At 41.6% G+C, this 22314-nt stretch overlaps 1 protein-coding gene and 1 long non-coding RNA gene across 2 annotated transcripts in view; both read right to left on the reverse strand.

Annotated features, from left to right (window-relative positions):
• Nucleotides 1–15265: 15265 nt before the first annotated feature.
• Nucleotides 15266–19467, reverse strand: LOC134294036 (uncharacterized). Its single transcript, XR_010001018.1, has 2 exons — nucleotides 17805–19467; nucleotides 15266–17674 (listed from the first exon to the last, which is right to left on the reverse strand). It is a non-coding gene; the product is annotated as an uncharacterized LOC134294036 (long non-coding RNA).
• Nucleotides 19468–20615: 1148 nt separating this feature from the next.
• chm (CHM Rab escort protein) overlaps nucleotides 20616–22314 on the reverse strand; it is a 53707-nt gene continuing 52008 nt past the window's right edge. Inside the window, exon 15 of the mRNA XM_003223358.4 lies at nucleotides 20616–21323. Within this exon, the coding sequence (XP_003223406.3) occupies nucleotides 21108–21323 (216 nt within the window). The 3' untranslated portion in view covers nucleotides 20616–21107. The remainder of the gene's footprint in view (nucleotides 21324–22314) is intronic.

The following is a 22314-nucleotide window of genomic DNA, read 5'->3' on the forward strand; positions in this document are numbered from 1 at the left end:
GGATCGTGCCATGACTTACAAGAAGCGCTGCCTGACTATCAAGCAAAAAGTGGGTGCTAGAAATAACATTGTACAAAAGCTGACTGGCACAACCTAGGGACCTCAACCAGATACAGTGAAGACATCTCCCTTGAGCTTTGCTACTGAATACGCATGCCCAGCGTGGAATACATCTCACCACGCTAAAACAGTGGATGTGGCTCTTAATGAGACATGCCAAATCATTTATTTATTTTTATTTATTTGCTACATTTATATGCCGCCCTTCTTACCCCGAAGGGGACTCAGAGCGGCTTACAAATTAAATTTACATACAATATTATGTTAGCATAGTACAATAATGGTAATAAATTACTATATTGTACTGTATCAACATACTGTAATATTATTAGTAATAGTACATGTAAAATATAATATATATAACTAATTAATATATATAATTAATCATCACAGGGTGTCTACTCCCCACACCACTGGAGAAAGTATACTGTTTAGCTGGCTTTGCACCACTGACATCTGACGGGAAGTAGCAGCCAATAATGAAAGGACCAAGGCTTTGACATCTCCGGCCCATCCTCTGTTCAAGTATCAGCCAACACGCAGACACCTTAAATCAAGAAATAGCTTTCTGTGATCTACAGAGATACTCGCAGGAACACCTCAGCAAGCGAGAGTCCAAAAGTGGCAGGCTAAAACCCAGAACCTCAATCAGTAGGTGACGTTGGATGAGAGACTCCCTCCTAGGCACGCAGAAGATTGGGCGACTTGGAAGGCGCTGAAAAGGCTGTGCTCTGGCACCACGAGATGCAGAGCCAACCTTAAGAAAAAATGGGGCAACAAAGTGGAGTCCACAACATGCGAGTGTGGAGAAGAGCAAACCACAGACCACTTACTCTAATGCAGCCATGCACAATGGAGGACCTTCTTATAGCAACACCAGCAGCACTCCAAGTGGCCAGCTTCTGGTTAAAGGACATTTAGTATAATGCCATTTTTTATTATTTTTGTTGGTGTTTTCAAATACATTACAACTTGTATCCTTTGTTCGCTTCTGACACAATAAATAAATAAACGATTCCATAGCACTGAGCCACGGCACTCAGAGTGGGGCCAGACTGCATTCATTCTACTATGTAGATCAATGATGGGCAAGCTTTTGCGCTTGGTGTGTCAAAATTCACCAAAAAACCTAGCATGACTTGGGTGGTGTGTCACTTCGAGAGAGAAAACCACAATTTCGCAATATGTATAGTTTAAATAACAAAAATAAATAATTGTAATATATAACTGTATTTAATAAATCAAAACTATTTACTCCCATTATTTCCATGTAAAACAATCTATGGTACCTCTTGCAGTTTCCATGCTGATTTTTCTCTATTCTAGTTTCAATGTAGTCATGAATAATGAATAATATAATAATAATATAATAGTAATAATATGATAATATACTACAATAATAGAATAATAATAGAATGATTACACACACACACGCATATATGTATGTATGTATGTAATGTGCATAATTCCTATGGAGTAAACAACAAAACCACTTGATGAAATCACATCAAATTTGGCCACAAAAGACATTAATCATCCAATTAATCTGCATGCGGCAGCGTGTCAGCAAAAATGGCTAGGCGTGTCAGTGCTGACACGCGTGTCATAGGTTGACTATCACTAGTGTAGATTTTTTTTTTTCGTGTCAGGAGCAACCGGAGTTGCTTCTGGAGTGAGAGAATTGGCCGTCTGCAAGGACGTTGCCCAGGGGATGCCCGGATGTTTTGATGTTTTTTTACCATCCTTGTGGGAGGCTTCTCTCATGTCCCCGCATGGAGCTGGAGCTGAAAGAGGGAGCTCATCCACACTCTCCCCAGGTGGGATTCGAACCTGGCAGCTTTCAGGTCAGCAACCCAACCTTCAAGTCACTTAGTCCACTACGCCATCTGGGGGCTCCACTGGTGTAGATGTAGATAAACCACTAGTTTTTTTTAACCTACTATACAATTAAGCAGCATTTAAACATTTAACACTCCTTTAATTGGCATTTTGGGCATTCTACGTTATGATTGGCAAGATTTCTGAATCTGCGTCCCTTGCCTGGAGATGGAGAGATGGAGCTTCGGGCGGATTGTGCTCACATCGCGCTCGTCCATCAGAAGCCCAAAGGCTGACAGGAGAGGAGTAAAAATCCAAAGCCGAAGGTATTAAGAGTTCCCGGACACATTTTCCCAGAGCCTTCTAATAGGATATGAAGACAGTTGGGCATCACTTATGCGCAGCCCGGAGAGCGAGCCATGATTTCCTTGATGGAGTGTCTTCACCAGGTCATCTGTGGCTTCGCTTATGGGCCTCCGCTAAGAAAAACTACCCCGCCAAAGCCAGGAACATTCCTAGAAATGAATATGAGTTCTCGCAGCATAGAAATGAGGATGTTCAATTGTGGGGGTGCCATTTTTCTCTGTCCCGCAAGAGAGAGGCTGCGGTGATAGATGCAAGCCACAAAGCCAAGGCGTCCTCCTGAAGTCTCTTGCAGAATATTGAAACGGCGGCATTCGGGAGGCACGGGATTTATCTAGCAACATCCTTGCGTTGTTTCTGGCTCTGATTCTTTATGAAACTCCTTACAGAATTCCTCCTTCCCTTTAAAATGACTAGTTGACATAGAATCATAGGGACACAGACTTGGAAGAGGTCACAAAAGCATCCAATTCAACACCATTCCACTCTTCAGGAATACACAATCAAACCCTCCCAACAGATAGCCATCCAGACTTCTGGAGACGGAGACTCCAGCGTACTCCAAGGCGACATTCCCCTCTATCAGCAGTTCTTACCATCAGGAAATTCATCCTAATGTTTAGGTGGAATTTATTTTCCTGCAGTTTGAATCCAAGTCAAGCTTGCCCCTTCCTCAATATGATGTCCTTTAAACATCCATGCAGTCATGCCTGCCACATGACCTTGGAGGTGTCTACGGACAATGCCGGCTCTTCGGCTTAGAAATGGAGATGAGCACCAACCCCCAGAATCAGACACGACTGGACTTAATGTCAGGGGAAAACCTTTACCTTTACCTAAAATAATTAAACATGGAGATAAAAAGTGGCGTATAAATAAACATAATCATCATTATGGTGCAATGGGTTAAACCCTTGTGCCAGGTGAACTGCTGACCTGAAGGTTGGTTGCTGACCTGAAGGTTGCCGGTTCGAATCCACGGGACGGGGTGAGCTCCTGTCTGTTAGCTCTAGCTTGTGGGGACATGAGAAAAGCCTCCCAGCAGGATGGTAACACATCTGGGCATCCCCTGGGCAACGTCTCCGTAGACTGCTAATTCTCTCACACCAGAAGCGATTTGCAATATGCTCTCAAGTCGCTTCTAACATTATTTTTTAAAAAATAATCATCATCATGTCCCATCTTGATCTTCTCTTCTCTGGCTAAACTTACTCAGCTCCTTAAGCCATTCCTCATAAGTTTTGGTGTCTAGAGCTTTGGAGCTTCTCTGGACACTTTCCAGCTTATCCATTGTCTTCTTGCATTGCCCAGAACCAGAAATCATAATTCAGGTAAGATCCGACCAAAACAGAGTAGAGGGGTATTTGGTCTCGAAATGATCTCAAAGCACATTTGAATGTCCTGTTACTCATTTTATTTATCATGTCAGAAGCAAGTTGAGAATACAGTGATAATGTATAGAAAAATACACAAAGTTAAACACTTGGCATTAGACTAAATTTCCTTTGATCAGAAGCTGGCCACTTTGAGCGCCTCTGGTGTCGCTGTGAGAAGGTCCTCCATGGTGCATGTGGCAGGGCTCAGGCTGCATTAGAGTAAGTGGTCTGTGGTTTGCTCATGCATGTTGTGGACTCCACTTTGTAGCCCCATTTCTTAAAGTTGGCAATGCATCTCGTGGAGTCAGAGCACAGTCTGTTCAGTGCCTTCTAAGTCACCCAGTCTTCTGTGTGCCCAGGGAGGAGTTTCTTATCTAGTCTCAGCTGGGTGTGGGTTTTAGCCTGCCATTTTTGGACTCTCGCTTGCTGATGTGTTCCTGCAAGTATTTCTGTGGATCTTTGAAAACTGTTTCTTGATTTAAGGCAGGGGTCCCCAAACTTTTTAAACAGGGGGCCAGTTCACGATCCTTCGGAACGTTGGTAGGCGTTGTTGGCCACCAAGCAATAATAATAATAATAACAACAACAATAATAAAAGAGTTGAAAGAGACCCTTTGGGCCATTGAGTCCCCTTCTGTCTTTGTGCACTGAAAGCACAAGCAAAGCACCCCTGACAGATGGCCACCCAGCCTCAATGTTAATAATAATAATAATAATAATAATAATAATAATAATAATAATAATGTTCTGGAACACAACACACCAGACATCACAGTTGTGGAAAAGAAAAAGGTTTGGATCATTGATGTTGCCATCCCAGGTGACAGTCGCATTGACGAAAAACAACAGGAAAAACTCAGCCGTTATCAGGACCTCAAGACTGAACTTCAAAGACTCTGGCAGAAACCAATGCAGGTGGTCCATTGGGTGCCGTGCCAAAAGATCTCAGCTGGCATTTGGAAACAATAGACACTGACAAAATTAGGATCTGCCAGCTGCAAAAGGCCACCCTACTGGGATCTGCGCGCATCATCCGAAAATACATCACACAGTCCTAGACGCTTGGGAAGTGTTTGACTTGTGATTTGTGATATGAAATCCAGCATATCTATCTTGTTTGCTGTGTCATAATAAAATAATAATAATAAAGAGGGTTGGAAGAGACCCCTTGGGCCATTTAGTCCTACCCCTTCTGCCTTTGTGCAGCAAAAGCACGAGCAAAGCACCCCTGACAGATGGCCACCCAGCCTCAATGTTAATAATAATAATAATAATAATAATAATAATAATAATAATAATAATAATAGAGGGCTGGAAGAAACCCCTTGGGCCATTTAGTCCAACCCCCTTCTACCTTTGTGCAGCAATAGCATGAGCAAAGCACCCCTGACAGATGGCCACCCAGCCTCAATGTTGTTAATAACAACAACAACAATAATAATAATAATAATAATAATAATAATAATAATAATAATAATAATGGTTGTAAGAGAAGAAGAGACCCCTTGGGTCATTTAGCCCAACCCCTTGTGCCATGGGGGCCGGATAGATAGCTTTGATGGCCTTAGTTTGGGGACCCCTGATTTAAGGCATTGGTGTGCTGGCTGATATCCGAACAGGGGATGGTCCAGAGATGTCAATGCCTTGGTCCGTTCATTGCTGGTTGCTACTTCCTGGCAGATGTCGGTGGTGCAATGCCAGCTAAACAGTATAATTTCTCCAGTGGTGTGGAGCGTAGACATCCTGTGATGATGTGGCATGTCTCATTAAGAGCCACATCCACTGTTTTAACTTGGTGAGATGTATTCCACACTGGGCATATGTATTCAATGTCCTGTTGAATCCAGGTAAGTGACATGGGGCATGGGATGACAACGTTGGAAATACAAGGCCCAACAGACCGAGAGGTTTTTATGACTTCTGCCCATCCTTTTAGCGCTCAGGAGTCTGCTTTCTCAGCATCAAGACTCAGAAGTGTTTTTTCTCGTCCTGCCTCTGTGTCAGCAGCAAATCTGGACGGGTTTTCTGTCGCCTGCTTTGCTGTCAGCAGAACTGGGGGCGGAGGTGGGGGCAAGTGTTTTAAAAAGAAACATCCCCAAAAGTAGAGAAACATAATTTCATGGCTAACATAAGTATCAAAATGATTTACCCGTCTGGACTGCTTCACTTTCATCTCAGCTTCCAGGGCCTTCATTCATCAATGTTTTATTTCGAGGCGTATATCTCATTTTTACAGAGCCGCCTTCTCCCTGGCTTCTCCCCACCAGATGGTTGTGTCGCCCGTTGGCTCCTTTGTCCCAGGGATGAGAAATATGTCCTGGCTGCCGGTGGGCTTTGACTCTGCTATATTTCATCCCGATTTTGTTAGAAGAAGAACAAAGGCCTTCGATCCTGCAAGAAAGAGGGGCAGTAGGACAAACCATGGGCCTGAAGTGTCTCTATGCTACATACTCTCCAACTATCCCGTTTGGAAGAGACACTCCTAATTAATCCTCACTCATCCTGCTTTTTCGCTGTTTTTAAATGGTCCTGGTTTCTCTCACGTCCTCCCACTTTCTCTTGTTTCTCTCAGCTTACTTCAGTTGCTGCAAATCATGCAAAAGTATTCATGGCCGGAATCACAATGTTGTTGTTGTTGGATTATGGTTGTATGTGTATGAAATGTAAATCAAGTGTTTCTGCTGATTTGCAAGAGTGTGTGTTTCAGCAATGAAAAGTTAACAGCAGGCTGGTTTGACTGACAGCCTGTTGTGACTGCTATGACCTATAGGGCATGATTTCCAGCCTTGGAGACCGGGAACTTCCTTCGGACTGAGGAATGTGTTTTCTTATCTCTCAGTGAGTTGAGCTGTGCTTGCCGAGGCAAGAGGCAATAGAGAAATGCCAGCTCAGAGCGATGGCTTTTGCTATGATTTGTAAATATGTATTATAGATATTGAAATAAATGTTTGGACTTCAGACTACAGATGTGTTTGAGTCTCACATTGAACAGGAATTGGTGTGGAAGCCGATTCACCAATTCATCAGGGTGCTGGAGATGATTGATGGAGCTTGAAGAAACCCACCCAGCACGCACCCTGACCTTCCCAGTTGACAGTTGTGAGTTTTCCAGGCTGTATTGCTATGTTCCAGAAACATTCTCTCCTGATGTTTAGCCCACATCTATGGCAGGCATCCTCAGAGCTTGTGAGGTCAGGAAACTCACAGCAACCCAGAAAAGGAGAAGCTCCATTTCATACCAGAATTTGGCTGGTTTTCAAAATAATTGAACAGGAATGGGAGAAATAACTCTTGTCTGCTTGAGACAAGTGTGAATGTTGCCATTGGCCACCTTGATTTGCAATGAATGGCATTGCAACTTCAAAGCCTGGCTGCTTCCTGCCTGGGGGAATCCTCTGTTGAGAGGTGTTAGCTGGCCCTGATTGTTTCATGCTTGGATTTCTCCTGTTTTCTGAGTTTTGTTCTTTATTTACTGTCCTGATTTCAGAGGGTTTTTTAAATACTGGTGGCCAGATTTTGTTTATTTTCATGGTTTCTTTCTTCCGGTTGAAATTGTCCACATGCTTCAGGATTTCTGGCGTCGGCAGGTTTTTGAGTAATTACATTGGACTACCGCCGATTTCTGGGTCTGAATATTTTGCACAAGATTTCCCTAGCCTAAAATGATACATTTTAATATATTGGGTTTATGGTTCCCGTCCCCTTGTTCTGGTCATGTAAGTGTTATTTATTGCTATAATTGTATTATTTTACTTTGCTTAATAATGTGTTATTATGTTGTTATGTAATGTTTGCGTTGTTTTTATGACTGGAAACTGCCCTGAGTCCCATCCGGGAGATAGGGCGGTATATAAATAAATTATTATTATTATTATTATTATTATTATTATTATTATTATTATTATTATTATTATTTCAGTGGCTTCTCTGTGCCATCTGACATGGTGGTTGTGAGAGTTGTCCAGCATTTCTGTGTTCTCAAATAATATGCTGTGTCCAGGTTGATCTATCAAGTGCTCTGCTATGGCAATAATTAAAGAACAACACAAAAAAAAGGGGGGGGGGGAATTCCAGACAAGAAACAATCAGGGCCAGGTAACACCTCTCAACAAAGGATTCCCCCAGGCAGGAAGCAGCTGGGTTTTGAAGCTGAAAGGTCATTTAATGCTAATCAAGGTGGCCAATTCCGACATTCACACTTGCCTCCAACAGACAAGAGTTCTTTCTCCCACTCTGGACATTATTCCACAGATATATAAACCCCACTTGCCTAGTTTCCAACAGACCTCACAATCTCTGAGGATGCCTGCCATAGATGTGGGCGAAACATCAGGAGCAAATGCTTCTGGAACATGGCCATACAGCCTGGAAAACTCACAGCAACCCAATCCTGCCTTTCCCCTTGTCTCCGTTTGTGTGAAATACAGTAAAAATGGGAAAACGTTCCTTTAGTTCCAGCAAGGTGTTCATAACCCTGTCTGTAATATCACAAACAACTCCGATTCGGCATTACACTCAACTGATGGCTTGGATATATTGCTCTGAAAATAAGATTGGAGCTGTAAAGCAAGCAGTAGGGGAAACAGTTTCTTATGTAGAGCTTGGCAAATTTCTATAATCACTTAAAAACTAAGGAAGCTTGGCCTTTTGTTGCGTTTCCCCCCCCCCCCCCCCCTGTATCCTTCTTCCTTTATGGTTATTATTGTCTCATTATACAGTCATTTGTACAATGTTTTGGCAGACATCCACTGTTGCATAAATTAAAGTCACTGCATCTAGTTTTTGCCTACAGGTCTTTGATGAAAATACCAGGAACGTTTTTATTTGAATGTCAAAGTTTGTCAACCATTAAACTGATTGATTTTTCATTATACCATTCCATAGGAGAGGCAATCTCCAGCCTGTATGCAACATTACACTGAGAGATATACTCATCTCTGAGGAAGGAGGCGAAAAAAAATTATCCTTCCTGCTTATGCTTTTATAAAAATGATATTTTTGGCACGGAAGAGCCACATGTTTCTAAGTGAGCTCTATACATGAATTGTTTTGTTAATATGCCTGAGACAGGTACGCTGCCGTAATTCAATTCTCATGAAAATAAATGAAAAGACATAACAGAGCTGTAAAGTTTCGCTTTAACAACTTTTCAATTGGCTTCATAGATAAGAGGATCAACAAGGGTTTCCTGAAACTGTTGAGGAAAGCGAGAGGAAAAAGAGGGAGAAAGAGGCACCTCCAGTTGCTCACCTTAACTTGCAAACCAGCTTCTGCAAAGTGGTGTCAAACCGCTACCCTGTTTCCCCGAAAATAAGACATCCCCTGAAAATAAGACCTAGCAAAGTTTTTGTTTGGAAGCATGCCCGCCAAACAGAACACCAGAGCAGGATCGGTAAATGTACGTACCATAGATTGTTGTACATGAAAATAATGGTAAGAACAAAAAATTCTTGATAGGATTCACAGATTGTCTGATTATGTTGATTTGTGATGACAACTACTGAACAATCTATATATATATAAATGTAACGTGCGTTTTTCCCATGGAGTAAACAACAAAACCACTAGACCAAATCATACCAAATTTGGCCACAAAAGACATAGTCATCTAATCTATGTCTTTCAATCAAAAAAGCCTAGAAAAATAAAGTCCAAATAACAGAAAACCCCCCATTGCTTACCGCGCATGCGCAGAGGACCCCGGGGAACTAAAACAACTACATTATCCAGAGGACCTCATAGCTGTATGCGGAGTCTAACACCACTTTTAAAAAATGTTGCCATGGCTGTGGCACAGGCAGGAAAGCAAGCCAGCTGCAACAAATCAACAAATTACTCTGACCAAGAGGTCATGAGTTCGAGGCCAGCCCGGTGCCTGCGTCTTGTCTCTGTCTCTGTTCTATGTCATGGCATTGAATGTTTGCCTTTATGTGTGCAATGTGAACCGCCCTGAGTCCCCTTAGGGGTGAGAAGGGCGGAATATAAATGTTGTAAATAAATAAATAAATGATGGAACAGCCTTGCAGCTTCAAAGCCAGCATGTTTCCTAACCAGGGGGATCCTCCATTGGCCACATTTATTTATTTATTTATTTATTTACAGCATTTATATTCCGCCCTTCTCACCCCGAAGGGGACTCAGGGCAGATCACATTACACATATAGGCAAACATTCAATGCCTTTTAACATAGAACAAAGACAAACAAACATAGGCTCCGAGGGGGCCTCGAACTCATGACCTCCTGGTCAGAGTGATTCATTGCAGTTAATTGCACTGGCTTGCTCTCCCGTCTGCGCCACAGCCCGGGCCCAGAATTGAATATCACTAAACAGCCTTGCAGCTTCAAAGCCAGGCTGCTTCCTAACCACCAAACTATGCCACAGCAATGCGTGGTCGGGCACAGCTAATATATAATAAATGCTCATTTTTTGTTCAATAAATATGAATTCTTCTTCATGGAAAAATAAGACATCCCCTGAAAATAAGACCTAGCGCGTCTTTGAGAGCAAAAATTAATATAAGATACTGTCTTATTTTTGGGGAAACACAGTATAATTCTGCAGTGCAGATGGGAGGAGAGGGTCCTCACTACAACAAGGATAGGAACTACACAACCTAATGTTCCATGGGGAGCCCCCGGTGGCACAGTGTGGTAAAGCGCTGAGCTGCTGAACTTGCGGACAGAAAAGTCACAGGTTCGAATCCGGGGAGCGGGGTGAGCTCCCACTGTTAGCCCCAGCTTCTGCCATGCAAATGTGAGTAGATCAATAGGTACCGCTCTAGCGGGAAGGTAACGGCACTCTATGCTGTCATGCCGGCTACAACGACTTTGGAGGTGTCTGCGCACAACGCCGGCTCTTGGGCTTAGAAACGGAGATGAGCACCAACCCCCAGAGTCGAACACGACTGGACTTAATGTCACGGGAAAACCTTTACCTTATGACCATGTTCCAGAAATATTCTCTCCTGACATTTCACATTTTGGGGGAATATTTTCAAACGTGGATGCAGAGATCCAACTCCATAGCAGCGAATAACGAAGTTGTGACCTTTGCTATGGCGCACTTACACCATAGAATGAATGCAGTTTTGGCACCACTTGAACAGCCGTGGCTCAAATTTATGGAATCCTAGGAGTTGTAGTTTGGTGAGACATCCAGTATCATTGGTATAGAAGACTAAAGACCGTAAAGCTACAACTTTCCGAAATCTATAGCATTGAGACATGGCAGTTTAAGTGGTGTCAAATTGAAGTCTGCACAAGTTCTTAATGCAATGAGTAAAGTTATTCCTGGTTACATAACTGCTATGATACATAACATAGTGTTGCCTTAGTTATTCGGAATGCAGATACTTCCAATCTCTGCCACATTTTGCTGTGGAAATAGCACACATGACCTTGGAGGTGTCTATGGACAACGCCGGCTCTTCGGCTTAGAAATAGAGATGAGCACCAACCCCCAGAGTCGGACACAACTGGACTTAGTGTCAGGGGAAAAAATGTACCTTTACTAAGGCAAAATTACATCACAGGAGATGATCACACGAGGCTTGTAGTTCACACTAAGAGTTCCCAAATGGAAATGCTCATGATCGCACAATGTCAAATCGCCTCAAAGCATTCTTCCACTTATTCCCAGGCTGTCCTTTTCAATAAACGGCATGCAACAGGAATAATTTTTCTGGTGTATGTGCAAATGCATACAGACACTCAATATTAATGTTATAAATTCATTACGTTCCTTGAGTGGGAAACAATATTTCCTATTGAATTTATTTATCCTTCCCACACATTTGGATCTGTTAATTGAAGCTCATTTGGTTTACAATCAAAGGAAATATGGTTGCTTAAAATATAGATATAGACTAGTCAGCAAAGAATTCATAGATTTTTTATAACCCGCTTATAAAAATAAAGTACTTTGTTCATGATGGTCCCTTTCTAAAGATGTTCCTTCCTCTAAAGAGAGAGAAAGACATTAATGAACAATTTCTTATTTTTTATTAACCTTTTCTCCCTTCCCAAGGACATTATTTAATATAGCATATTAGCTTTTTCTAAGGATACAAGTGTGAGCCCTCGATGGCGCAGCGGGTTAAACCACTGAGCTGCTGAACTTGCTGACCAAAGGGTCAGCGGTTCGAATCTGGAGAGCGGGGTGAGCTCCCACTGTTAGCCCCAGCTTCTGCCAACCTAGCAGTTTGTAAACATGCAAATTTGAGTAGATCAATAGGTACTGCTCCAGCGGGAAGGTACTGGCGCTCCATGTATTCATGCTGGCCACATGACCTAAGCTGAGACATTTGAAGGCCATCCATGAGGCAGATGGACAGACAGATCAAATCTTTCATGAGAAGTGTCTTTCTACTAAGTGCTTTCTGGCAAAATCTTTGGAGTTTGTTTGAGTATACACAGCTGGGTTTAATATTCACTCCGCATATTTCCCATGTCTTTCTTGCCAATGTATGCAACGGGCATGGGATTTATTGTCTGCTCACGTAATGACAACGAGAAGCCTGGCCCCTTTATTATGATTATTATTAAAGTCGGCTTTGATCAGACCTCCCATGTAGTCAACAACAAACAGCATCTCCTTTACGCTTCCCTGTCGAATTTCTAAATCTCCAGAGCCGCCAAGATTTACAACATTCCCGAGTGGCTTCTCGTTCGGGGAGAATCGAGCCTCCGTTTTCAGCCGCCGCCACCAGCCTGTAAATAAAGATAATGGTGGAAATGCTGCGCTCCCAACCAGAGGAACTTTATTGATAGATCTGGTTTCAGACTCTCATAATTCCAGAAGGATGACAATTGTTTTTGAGGGACATCCCAGAATAAGTCTGAGAGATAGTCACAGAGAAATGAAGTGCTCTCATAAGCCCAACTGAATATATGCTTATTTTAAAAAATAACAACCAATGGCCTAGTCAAGGACAAAGTCTTAGCTGCAATGCTTAGTGAGGCCAAGGATGCATTTTGGGTCTGGCCTAAGTAATTTTGCTGCTGGAGGTTAAAGAATAAATTGACCACCTCTCTCTTGATTATGCACTGAAGTTCATTATATCGGATAACTGAATTTGCTCCTTTGTAGAATCAGAAAGGTTGTCATGTTGATTTAACCAAGTGTGCCATACAACCATGCCTTTTAAGTATAGGAAGATAGTAGGAGTTGGCTAACAAATCCTTTGTATCAATGCCTGTAATGGTCAACTTGAGTATTGCATAGCAATGGAAATAAAGCCAAAAGAAGGCCAGAAAGAAGGTACAGTAGAGTCTCACTTATCCAACATAAACGGGCCAGCAAAATGTTGGATAAGCGAATATATTGGATAATAAGGAGGCATTAAGGAAAAGTCTATTAAACATCAAATTAGGGTATGATTTCACAAATTTAACACCAAAACATCATGTTATACAACAAATTTGACAGAAAAAGTAGTTCAATATGCAGTAATGCTATGTAGTAATTACTGTATTTACGAATTTAGCACCAAAATATCACGATGTATTAAAAACATTGACTACAAAAATGTGTTGGATAATCCAGAACGTTGGATAAGCGAGTGTTGGATAAGTGAGACTCTACTGTAGTTATCAGTGGGTTGTTGTATGTCTTTTGAGCTGTGTGGCCATGTTCCAGAAGTATTCTCTCCTGACGTTTCGCCCACATCTATGGCAGGCATCCTCACAACCTCTGAGGATGCCTGCCATAAATGTGGGTGAAACGTCAGGAGAGAATACTTCTGGAACATGGCCACACAGCCCAAAAGACAAACAACAACCCTGTGATCCTGGCCATGAAAGCCTTCGACAACATGTAGTTATCAGTGTTTTACAGCTAACCTTAAAAACTGTGGCATAGACACCGAGAACTGGGAAACCCTGGCCCTTCAGCTCTCTAGCTGGTGGTCAGCTGTGACCAGCAGTGCTGTGGAATTTGAAGAAGCACGAACGGAGGGCAAAAGGGAGAAACATGCCAAGAGGAAGGCGCATCAACCAACCCTGATCGGGACCGTCTTCCACCTGGAAACCACTGTGGAAGAACATGCGGATCAAGAAAATGTCTCCACGGTCACCTACGTATCCACCGCCAGGACACCACACCTGGAAGACAATCATACTTGGACAATGAGGGATTGCCCAAGCAAGTAGGTAAGTTGTCAGTGTGCTGAAATCCTCACTCGAGTTTGTAAAATTACTAAGAAAGAACAAAACAGCAAGGTAGAGCATAATGGGAGTTGTAGTCCACCCACATCCAGAGAGCTGCATGCTTCACACCCACGACTGAGGGTGCAATTCTTTTACAAACTAGTTCCAAAGGTCATGAAGCCAGCATGACTGCATGGAGCGCCGTTACCTGCCTGCCAGAGCGGTACCTATTGCTCTACTCCCATATGGATGGTTTCGAACTGCAGACGCTGGGGCTAACAGCAGGAGCTCACCCTGCTCCCAGGATTCGAAATGTGTAGCTTTACACAGTCTTTAGTCTTCTATACCAATGAGACTGGATGTCTCACCAAACTACAACTCCTAGGATTCCATAAATTTGAGCCACGGCTGTTCAAGTGGTGCCAAAACTGCATTCATTCTATGATGTAAATGCGCCATAGCAAAGGTCACAACTTCGTTATTCGCTGCTGTGGAGTTGGATCTCTGCATCCACGTTTGAAAATATTCCCCTAAAATGTGAAATGCCAGGATAATATTTCTGGAACATGGTCATAAGGTAAAGGTTTTCCCATGACATTAAGTCCAGTCATGTTTGACTCTGGGGGTTGGTGCTCATCTCCATTTCTAAGCCCAAGAGCCGGCGTTGTCCGCAGACACCTCCAAAGTCATGTGGCTGGCATGACTGCATAGAGTGCCGTTACCTTCCCGCCACCTATTGAGCTACTCCCATTTGGATGGTTTCTAACTGCAGAAGCTGGGCCTAACAGCAGGAGCTCACCCTGCTCCCAGGATTCAAACCACTGACCTTTCAGTCCACAAATTTAGCAGCTCGGCGGTTTAATCCATTGTGCCACCAGGGACTGCCAAGTGGATACAAAACCACAAAAGCTCATGCTGAAATAAATCAGTTTGTCTCAAAGGCGATACTAGGTCCCGTCTTTCCCTTTTCTGACAGGCTACCGCAGCAATATCTTTTGAAATGATTTGCAATCCGTTGCTGTTGTTAAACATGGTCACCAGAGAGCGGGGAGAAAAAGGCAACGGTTCTTTCGGATTCAACCGCTGCTCTCAAGCCCGGAGCGTGGCAGATTCCATTTTAGGGGTCAATCCTGCCATTGACACAAGGAGAATTTACACACGCAAGCCCCATTACCATTAATGGGAGTTACCTACATAAATCCCTCCTTGGAATAATAGGAAGGAAAAGGTCCAGTTCGTCTGCAGGCGTCCGAGTTCTAATGATTATCTGTCAAATGACCCAAAGCAGAATCGTTGTCGAAGGGGGAGAGAAGGGAAAAAAGCAAATGTAGCAGTTTTCTGCCTGTGGTGGTTTCCAAGAGAGAGATGAGCAATTCCAGACTGACAGAAGGCATGCCATGGTTGGGAAGCAAGGCGGAATCCCAATGCAGATTTTACCAGGTGAAGAAGCACCGTTCAATAGGCACCAGCATTTTAACAGATGGAACCAACCCTAGCTGGTAATACGGCATTTACTTTTATTTGTTTGCAAATATATATAAACGTCTTCACATCTGAAGATTCCAGGGAGTATACAACAATAAAACATGCCATAACCAATGCGCTGAATTAGGATACAAGTTGATTATTCTTTATCCCAATGGGACTAGAAGTGTTCTGTATTTTTGATTATTTCAGATTTTAAAATACTGAGATAACTCAGAGATAGGGCCCATATCTAAACATGAAAGATTTTAAATAACTTTGAGCATGAAACAAAGTTTGGTAACCACCAGAAAGCAAAAGTGCCATTTTCTCAGCCTGTCATGCTGATAATTTTGGAGTATTTTGGATTTCAGGAGTCTGAATAAGGAATATTTGACCTATATAGTATTTACATCGTTCATGAAAGAGCGGGTGGATTAAACTACACAGCAATGGCTTGCATGTTTTTAATATGCATCTCAAAATAAGAAAACCTTGGAGCATGTCAGCATCAGACGGCAGAATATTCCTCTGCATGGAAGAATGAAGCAACAGCACCTTCCCATGGCTGACTTGAACAGAGTTTCCAGATGCCGGAGATGGAAAAAAAGAGGGAAAGCCTGCCTGTTTATGTACTGTTCTGTCTTTCTCTATTGTATAACGGCATTGAATGTTTGCCATATATGCACCTGTAATCTGCTCTGAGTCCCCTTGGGGAGATAGAGTGGAATATAAATAAAGTATATTGTTATTATTATTAATATTATTATTATTATTTAGAATTCGAAATGATCATCTTGAAATATATTGAGCAACTGAATCAGATGAAAACACATACAGTAGAGTCTCACTTATCCAAGATAAACGGGCCAGCAGAACCTTGGATAAGCAAAAATGTTGGATAATAAGGAGGGATTAAGAAAAAAGCCTATAAAATATAAAATGACATTATGATTTTACAAATTAAGCACCAAAACATCATGTTTTCCAACAAATTGACAGAAAAAGCAGTTCAATACACAGTAATGTTATGTAGTAATTACTGTATTTACGAATTTAGCACATTACACATTTAAAACATTGCAACATTTACTACAAAAACATTGACTACTACTGTTGAGACTCTACTGTACTTAAGATCCCGCTTTTATTTGCTTTTCTGGTGTTCTCCTCTTTTGCCAGAATAATAAATTTTCTAACAGTACTTAAAATCTATAGATGTCAAATGCTTTATATGAAAAAAAAACATTCCTAAGGAAATACAGTAGAGTCTCACTTACCCAACACTCACTTATCCAACTTTCTGGATTATCCAACGCATTTTTGTAGTCAATGTTTTCAATATATCATGATATTTTGGTGCTAAATTCGTAAATACAGTAATTACTACATAGCATTACTGTGTATTGAACTACTTTTTCTGTCAAATTTGTTGTATAACATGATGTTTTGGTGCTTAATTTGTAAAATCATAACCTAATTTGATTTTTAATAGGTTTTTCCTTAATCTCTCCTTATAATCCAACATATTCGCTTATCCAACGTTTTGCCGGCCCGTTTACATTGGATAAGCAAGACTCTACTGTACCTCCAAAATGCATTGTTCAGAAAATTTCACGTGAAAAGTTCAGCACATTAGTCTGCTAAATCTACAATCCTAACCACTTACCTGGAATGAAGAAGAGGTATTTCTGAATTGAATCATTTGAAAACAGGCTTTATAATTCCTTCAACTGAGTGAGAACCCTGTTGCTTTCTTCTACCTAAAAATAAATGTTATACATGGGGCGGTGCCAATGGTTGCACCCACCTATGTGCAACTCACCTACAAGAATGAACCTCTCCAACTGAATGCCTCTACTTCAAGAAATAGGCATTTATTTTAGACAAATTACTTTAAAAGATTCAAACCTATCGGATCACTTCCAAGTGGGATGAAAAAGGTGTGAATATTGAATGAGCTCCAAGGTGCTTGAAGGATAACACAGCCGCTCATTTAAAAATTCAATTAACCTTATCTTTCTCAAACTTGATTAATAATCCTATAGATAAATTACCAGTTTTTAGAAAAGCCATATTATCTTTTGAATATATCCTCTCCAACAAGCCTTATTTTTTTTTCTTCACCCTCTCCAGGCAAGTCTTAAGTCTTTTTTAGTTAAATCTTGAATTTAAGAGAAGAGGAAGAAAAGCCAGCACCGTTTTTGGCCCATTAATTCTGTGGACAGGAAAGATGGGAAGATGCTAATCTGGAATTAGCTGCATAGTGAACTCAACTATCACAGCCATCGCTTGTGAGACTTTCATACAACAAGTCAACAAGATATGGAAATGGGTGGTGCTTCCAAGATATTCAGTGTAGTATGAAATCAATAATATCCATCCTTTATTTAGCTAAAAAATTGGAAGCTGAATATCATATTGTGTAATACAGTGGTTCTCAACCTGGGGTTTCCAGATGTTTTTGGCCTTCAACTCCCAGAAATCCTAACAGCTGGTAAACTGGCTGGGATTCCTGGGAGTTGTATGCCAAAAACATCTGGGGACCCCAGGTTGAGAACCACTGGTCTAAAACCTTACATTGCATGGACAGTGCACAGTATCTATGCTACATGCTAGCCCACCTGATGCTGGACTACACTTCCTATCATTTTTGGCCACCATGTACAACATACCTGGAGGGCACCAAGCTGGGGAAGATAAAGCTAAACCAACAAAAACCAGAACATTGATATGGCAGACTCAACACTGAGATGTGGTTGAATAAAGAGGTAGAGTTCTTCCAAAATACACTGTAGATTACAAGGAGAATTTGTATGTTTTCTTTCTTCTCTATACTTCAATGCATTCTTTAGAAGAATGCACTGATGAATCCTAAACACCCATAAGGTTGTGCGTGCTGGACATAAGGAAGACTGAGCGAAGGACCTCGGACCGCAAGAAGATCCAACCAGTCCATATGCCAGGAAATAAAGCCCAATTGCTCACCGGAGGGAAGGATATTAGAAGCAAAGATGAAGTACTTTGGCCACATCAGGAGAAGACAGGAAAGCTTTGAAAAGATCATGATGCTGGGAAAATGGAAGGAAAAAGGAAGAGGGTCGACCAAGGGCAAGAGGGATAGATGGTTTTTTGACCTTGAAGGAGCTGGGGGTGGCCACGGCCATCAAGGAGCTCTAGCCTGGGCTGGTCCATGAGATTACCAAGAGTCGGAAGTGACTGAACAAGTAAACAACAAAAATACTCAGAATTGAGCTGACTTTTGTTGATTGTCAGTTTCATCTCCATGCTGTGAACATTTGAGATGATTCCTCCTCTTCCTTCAACCTTCACTGCTTTAAAGAAATCACTGAAATCCTCTTGCAAACACAACTTTAATTTTCATACAGCAACAGTTGTTTCTCAATTTAAAAAAAAAACAAAAACAAAACAAAAAGTCCAGGTAGGATTCTGGTTGCTAAAAGGCCTTGAGAACATTGCGACTCCTATATTGATTTTGTAAACATTCAAACATAATGGAGCTACATCCATGCTTTCTGATTTATGCATAGGAATGGCAAGAGCAAATGAAAAGAGTCAGCTTCTCTGTTATCAACCATAAACAACAGCTTAATTGCAGGCATCACAAGAAGCGCAACATAAAAAGCCAACATGAATTTGAGCGGCAATGTTTGCATGGATACATTGTTTACCAGCGATACGGCCACACTCGTTTTATTATGCCACGCAAATTTGTCATGTTTGTATAGAACAAATTGTCTTTTGCCGCTCAAAGTCACCACAAGCTGAACAGCTGAACCATGGGAGCAGAGACTCAGTCTTCTCCCTCACAAACGGGCGATTGATCATTAATGGTCGTACTTTTTTAATGAGCAGTTGTATTTTACAATTTTGGCCGAGCTGCATAGTAGCTGAATTATCACCTATCACAACAACATGTAAGCTTTGCAATCTGAATTTGCTCAAAGGTGTGTCATAATAGAGGAATTCTTCATATCTTGTCAAACTACACATTCCTAGATTTTATCAGATATAGCCAAGATACTAAAAATGGTATCAAACCACCTAACATTGTGCAGCATTGATACCATCTCTGTTAAATATAATGCATTGTTGCTAACCTACTACCATCATGGAAATATAGTGGCTGACATTGGACAAGTCAGATTATCTCAGCTTCAGAGGAAGGCAAGGGCAAAAACACTAAACAAAGCCAAGAACACCACATGATAGATTGATCTAAATGACTTGAATGCACACAACTATCAGTGGGGCTTATAGCACTTGAGGGCAAGGATGGAATAATGCAGCCCTATGTAATGTAAGTAAATGTGTGGAGAAAGCAGGTGGGGACTCTCCAGGAGGATATTCCTTTTGCAAAGGTAAAGGCTACCTTTTAGCCCAGGGTCAGCATCAGAAAGGTCTTCACCATCCAAGGAGACCCACCTCAACAGATAGCTCAGAAACTTTCCTGCTTTTATTGTAAGGGCCACTCCTCATATTGCACCCTTCAACATTGAGGTGGGTGTGAACTTGCCTTTGGGCCTCACTGACATTGACACTAATTCAGCTCCAGTTCTCAACCTGAAATCTAGTTCTTCACAGAGAGATTTAATGGAGCAATTCATATCTGAGCACGTAGTACCCTCCAAGGGACACCTGCACAAAACAACATCATCACCATTGGCTTGTCTCATTCCCCTCTACTGACTGGCCTTTGCATATTTGTTCCACGTGCTCCCGTCTGCTCAGAAATCCATACATTGTAATTTCAAGAATTTTTGGGGGGAAGAAATAGTCCTCAATAGTGTTTTGAATGAGTCCCAATTTTATATGTATTTGCTGAGAATGAGAATAGGTTGAGCCCTTTTCCACTTGGTTCCTTCACGTCATTTTTTTAGTTGCAGATTCGTTTTGAAAACTGCTTCCTTATCTAAGGCGTATAGTATACTTCTGAAAATTCACACAGCTCATGAGGCCCCTTCCAAGCCTATGAGCTTCTGTCCTTTCATGCTCTCAGCATGCATACAAGGAGGGCATCAGGATCATTTCAGACATGAAAAGACCATGCCCACATCCCCTGTTTCTCCATCCAGCATTCCCACTTGCGTCAGCCTCACATGCAATTGGACCAGTCAAAAGGCAAACTGAAGTTACAATCCACACACAGATTCTAAATGCACCAAGCAGAAGAAATCCAGAGAAAGGGAAGAAAGAACCAGGGTCTCCAGTTTTGGGGAGCTCCTTGTACATATGTTGTAACATTCAAAATGTCAAATAACCAGGAAAATTGTTTCCTAAATGATAAACACCAGTGATAAAGTCAAACTCTTCAACAAAATTAAATGAACAAGTATTTACATTTTAAACAGCTACCAGACAAACATTTCCAAGAAGGCAAGAATATCCTTTTTATTGTATATTTCTAGCAAGCGTATGACAGCAGAGCTTCAAAGCCATTTCAGTGACAATTTGCACAGCAAGCCAAAGAAAATGGCAGACTAATACCTGAATTTTTTTTCCTTCTGGTGAACATCTCCTGGGAGTGCAACTAAAAACAGAATGCTGTTGGCCACGGCCTGCTCTCTTATCCATCCAAAGAGCTGTTTTCTGGAGATCACTTTTCAAAGAAAACCAAACCTACTTCTGTAAACCGCTTGAAATATGGGAACTTATTTACAAAACAGTAACATGTATTTCCATGAGAAATGAGACAAGCATGTAATACATCTCAGCATGGGACGGGAGACAAGATCCCATCCCATTTGAACTCAAGCAATTAAGCACCTTTGTCATGTTCTGCTGGAATTATATGACAAATAGTTGGTCATCTTTCTGAAATGACTGAACCTTACTCAATGTCTAGAATGACACAGGTTTAGTTATGGCCCTTCTCCTCATGTAATTCCTCAGCGGGCTCTTCCTTCTCTTCAGTGCTCTTCTCGGGTGCAGTTTCCGGCTTGTCCTCTGATGGATTTCCAAATCCAGGATCCTCTGGTTGAGAGCCATCTCCATCATAGATGATATCTTCTGGGTTTGGGGGTGGTGGGCAGAATTCTTCCTGGGGGAACATCTCTTGAAAAATGGCTTCAGCCTATTTGGAAGGAAGGAGATGGGGAAGAAAGGAACCATGCAGTCCATTTGATGACCAACTGAAGCCAAAAGTCAAGCCACATTTTCAATGGCATCTCCACAAGGCACAGGTCACAATGACCTAGGTGCATCTTGTCAAGAGAACTTTTCACCAGTAAATATACAGTACCCATTTTCCACTGCAGGATGTATGTGCAGGTGAACTTTATTTTTTGCATCCCAATAAATGTTGTATTTCCCATCTTATTCCTGATTTTACAGTCAACCAGAGTTACAAACAGGAGTTTGAGAGCTTCAGTGATTTGGATTCTATCTAAGAACCTAAGAGTCTAGGAGGAATTGTAAGATAATGTTGCAAGACACAAGATTGCTTGTCTTGTTTTAATGATTAAAGCCTTAATCCTATTGTGAGTTAGTTCTGACTAGAGGATAGCCATTGGATCAATTGCACTGATGTGATGCACCATTTAACAGTTGAATCAATGGGTTTACTCCAGTTAGGACTACCCTACAAACTGAGTTGACTTCTTCAAGGGTCAACTATCCACAGGTCATATCAAAATCCATAATTTTGGGCTTAACTTATACATGAATTAGATTTATACATGAGCATATATAATACATCTTACTTGTCTTCTTACATCAGTGGTTCTCAACATGTGGATTCCCAGATGTTTTGGCCTTCAACTCCCAGAAATCCTAACAGCTGGTAAACTGGTTGGGATTTCTGGGAGTTGTAGGGCAAAACATCTAGGGACCCACAGATAGTCTTACATGGAACTCAAAAAGATATCTATATAAGGCAGTGGTTTTCAACCTGTGGGTCCCCAGGTGTTTTGGCCTACAACTCCTAGAAACCCCAGCCAGTTTATCAGCTGTTAGGATTTTTCTGGGAGTTGAAGGTCAAAAACATCTGGGGACCCCAGGTTGAAAACCACTGCCATAAGGACAGATAATTAATAAACAAAATTATTATTAATATTAATATTATT

Source organism: Anolis carolinensis, unplaced genomic scaffold, assembly GCF_035594765.1.
Source record: "Anolis carolinensis isolate JA03-04 unplaced genomic scaffold, rAnoCar3.1.pri scaffold_12, whole genome shotgun sequence".
NCBI lineage: Eukaryota > Metazoa > Chordata > Lepidosauria > Squamata > Dactyloidae > Anolis > Anolis carolinensis.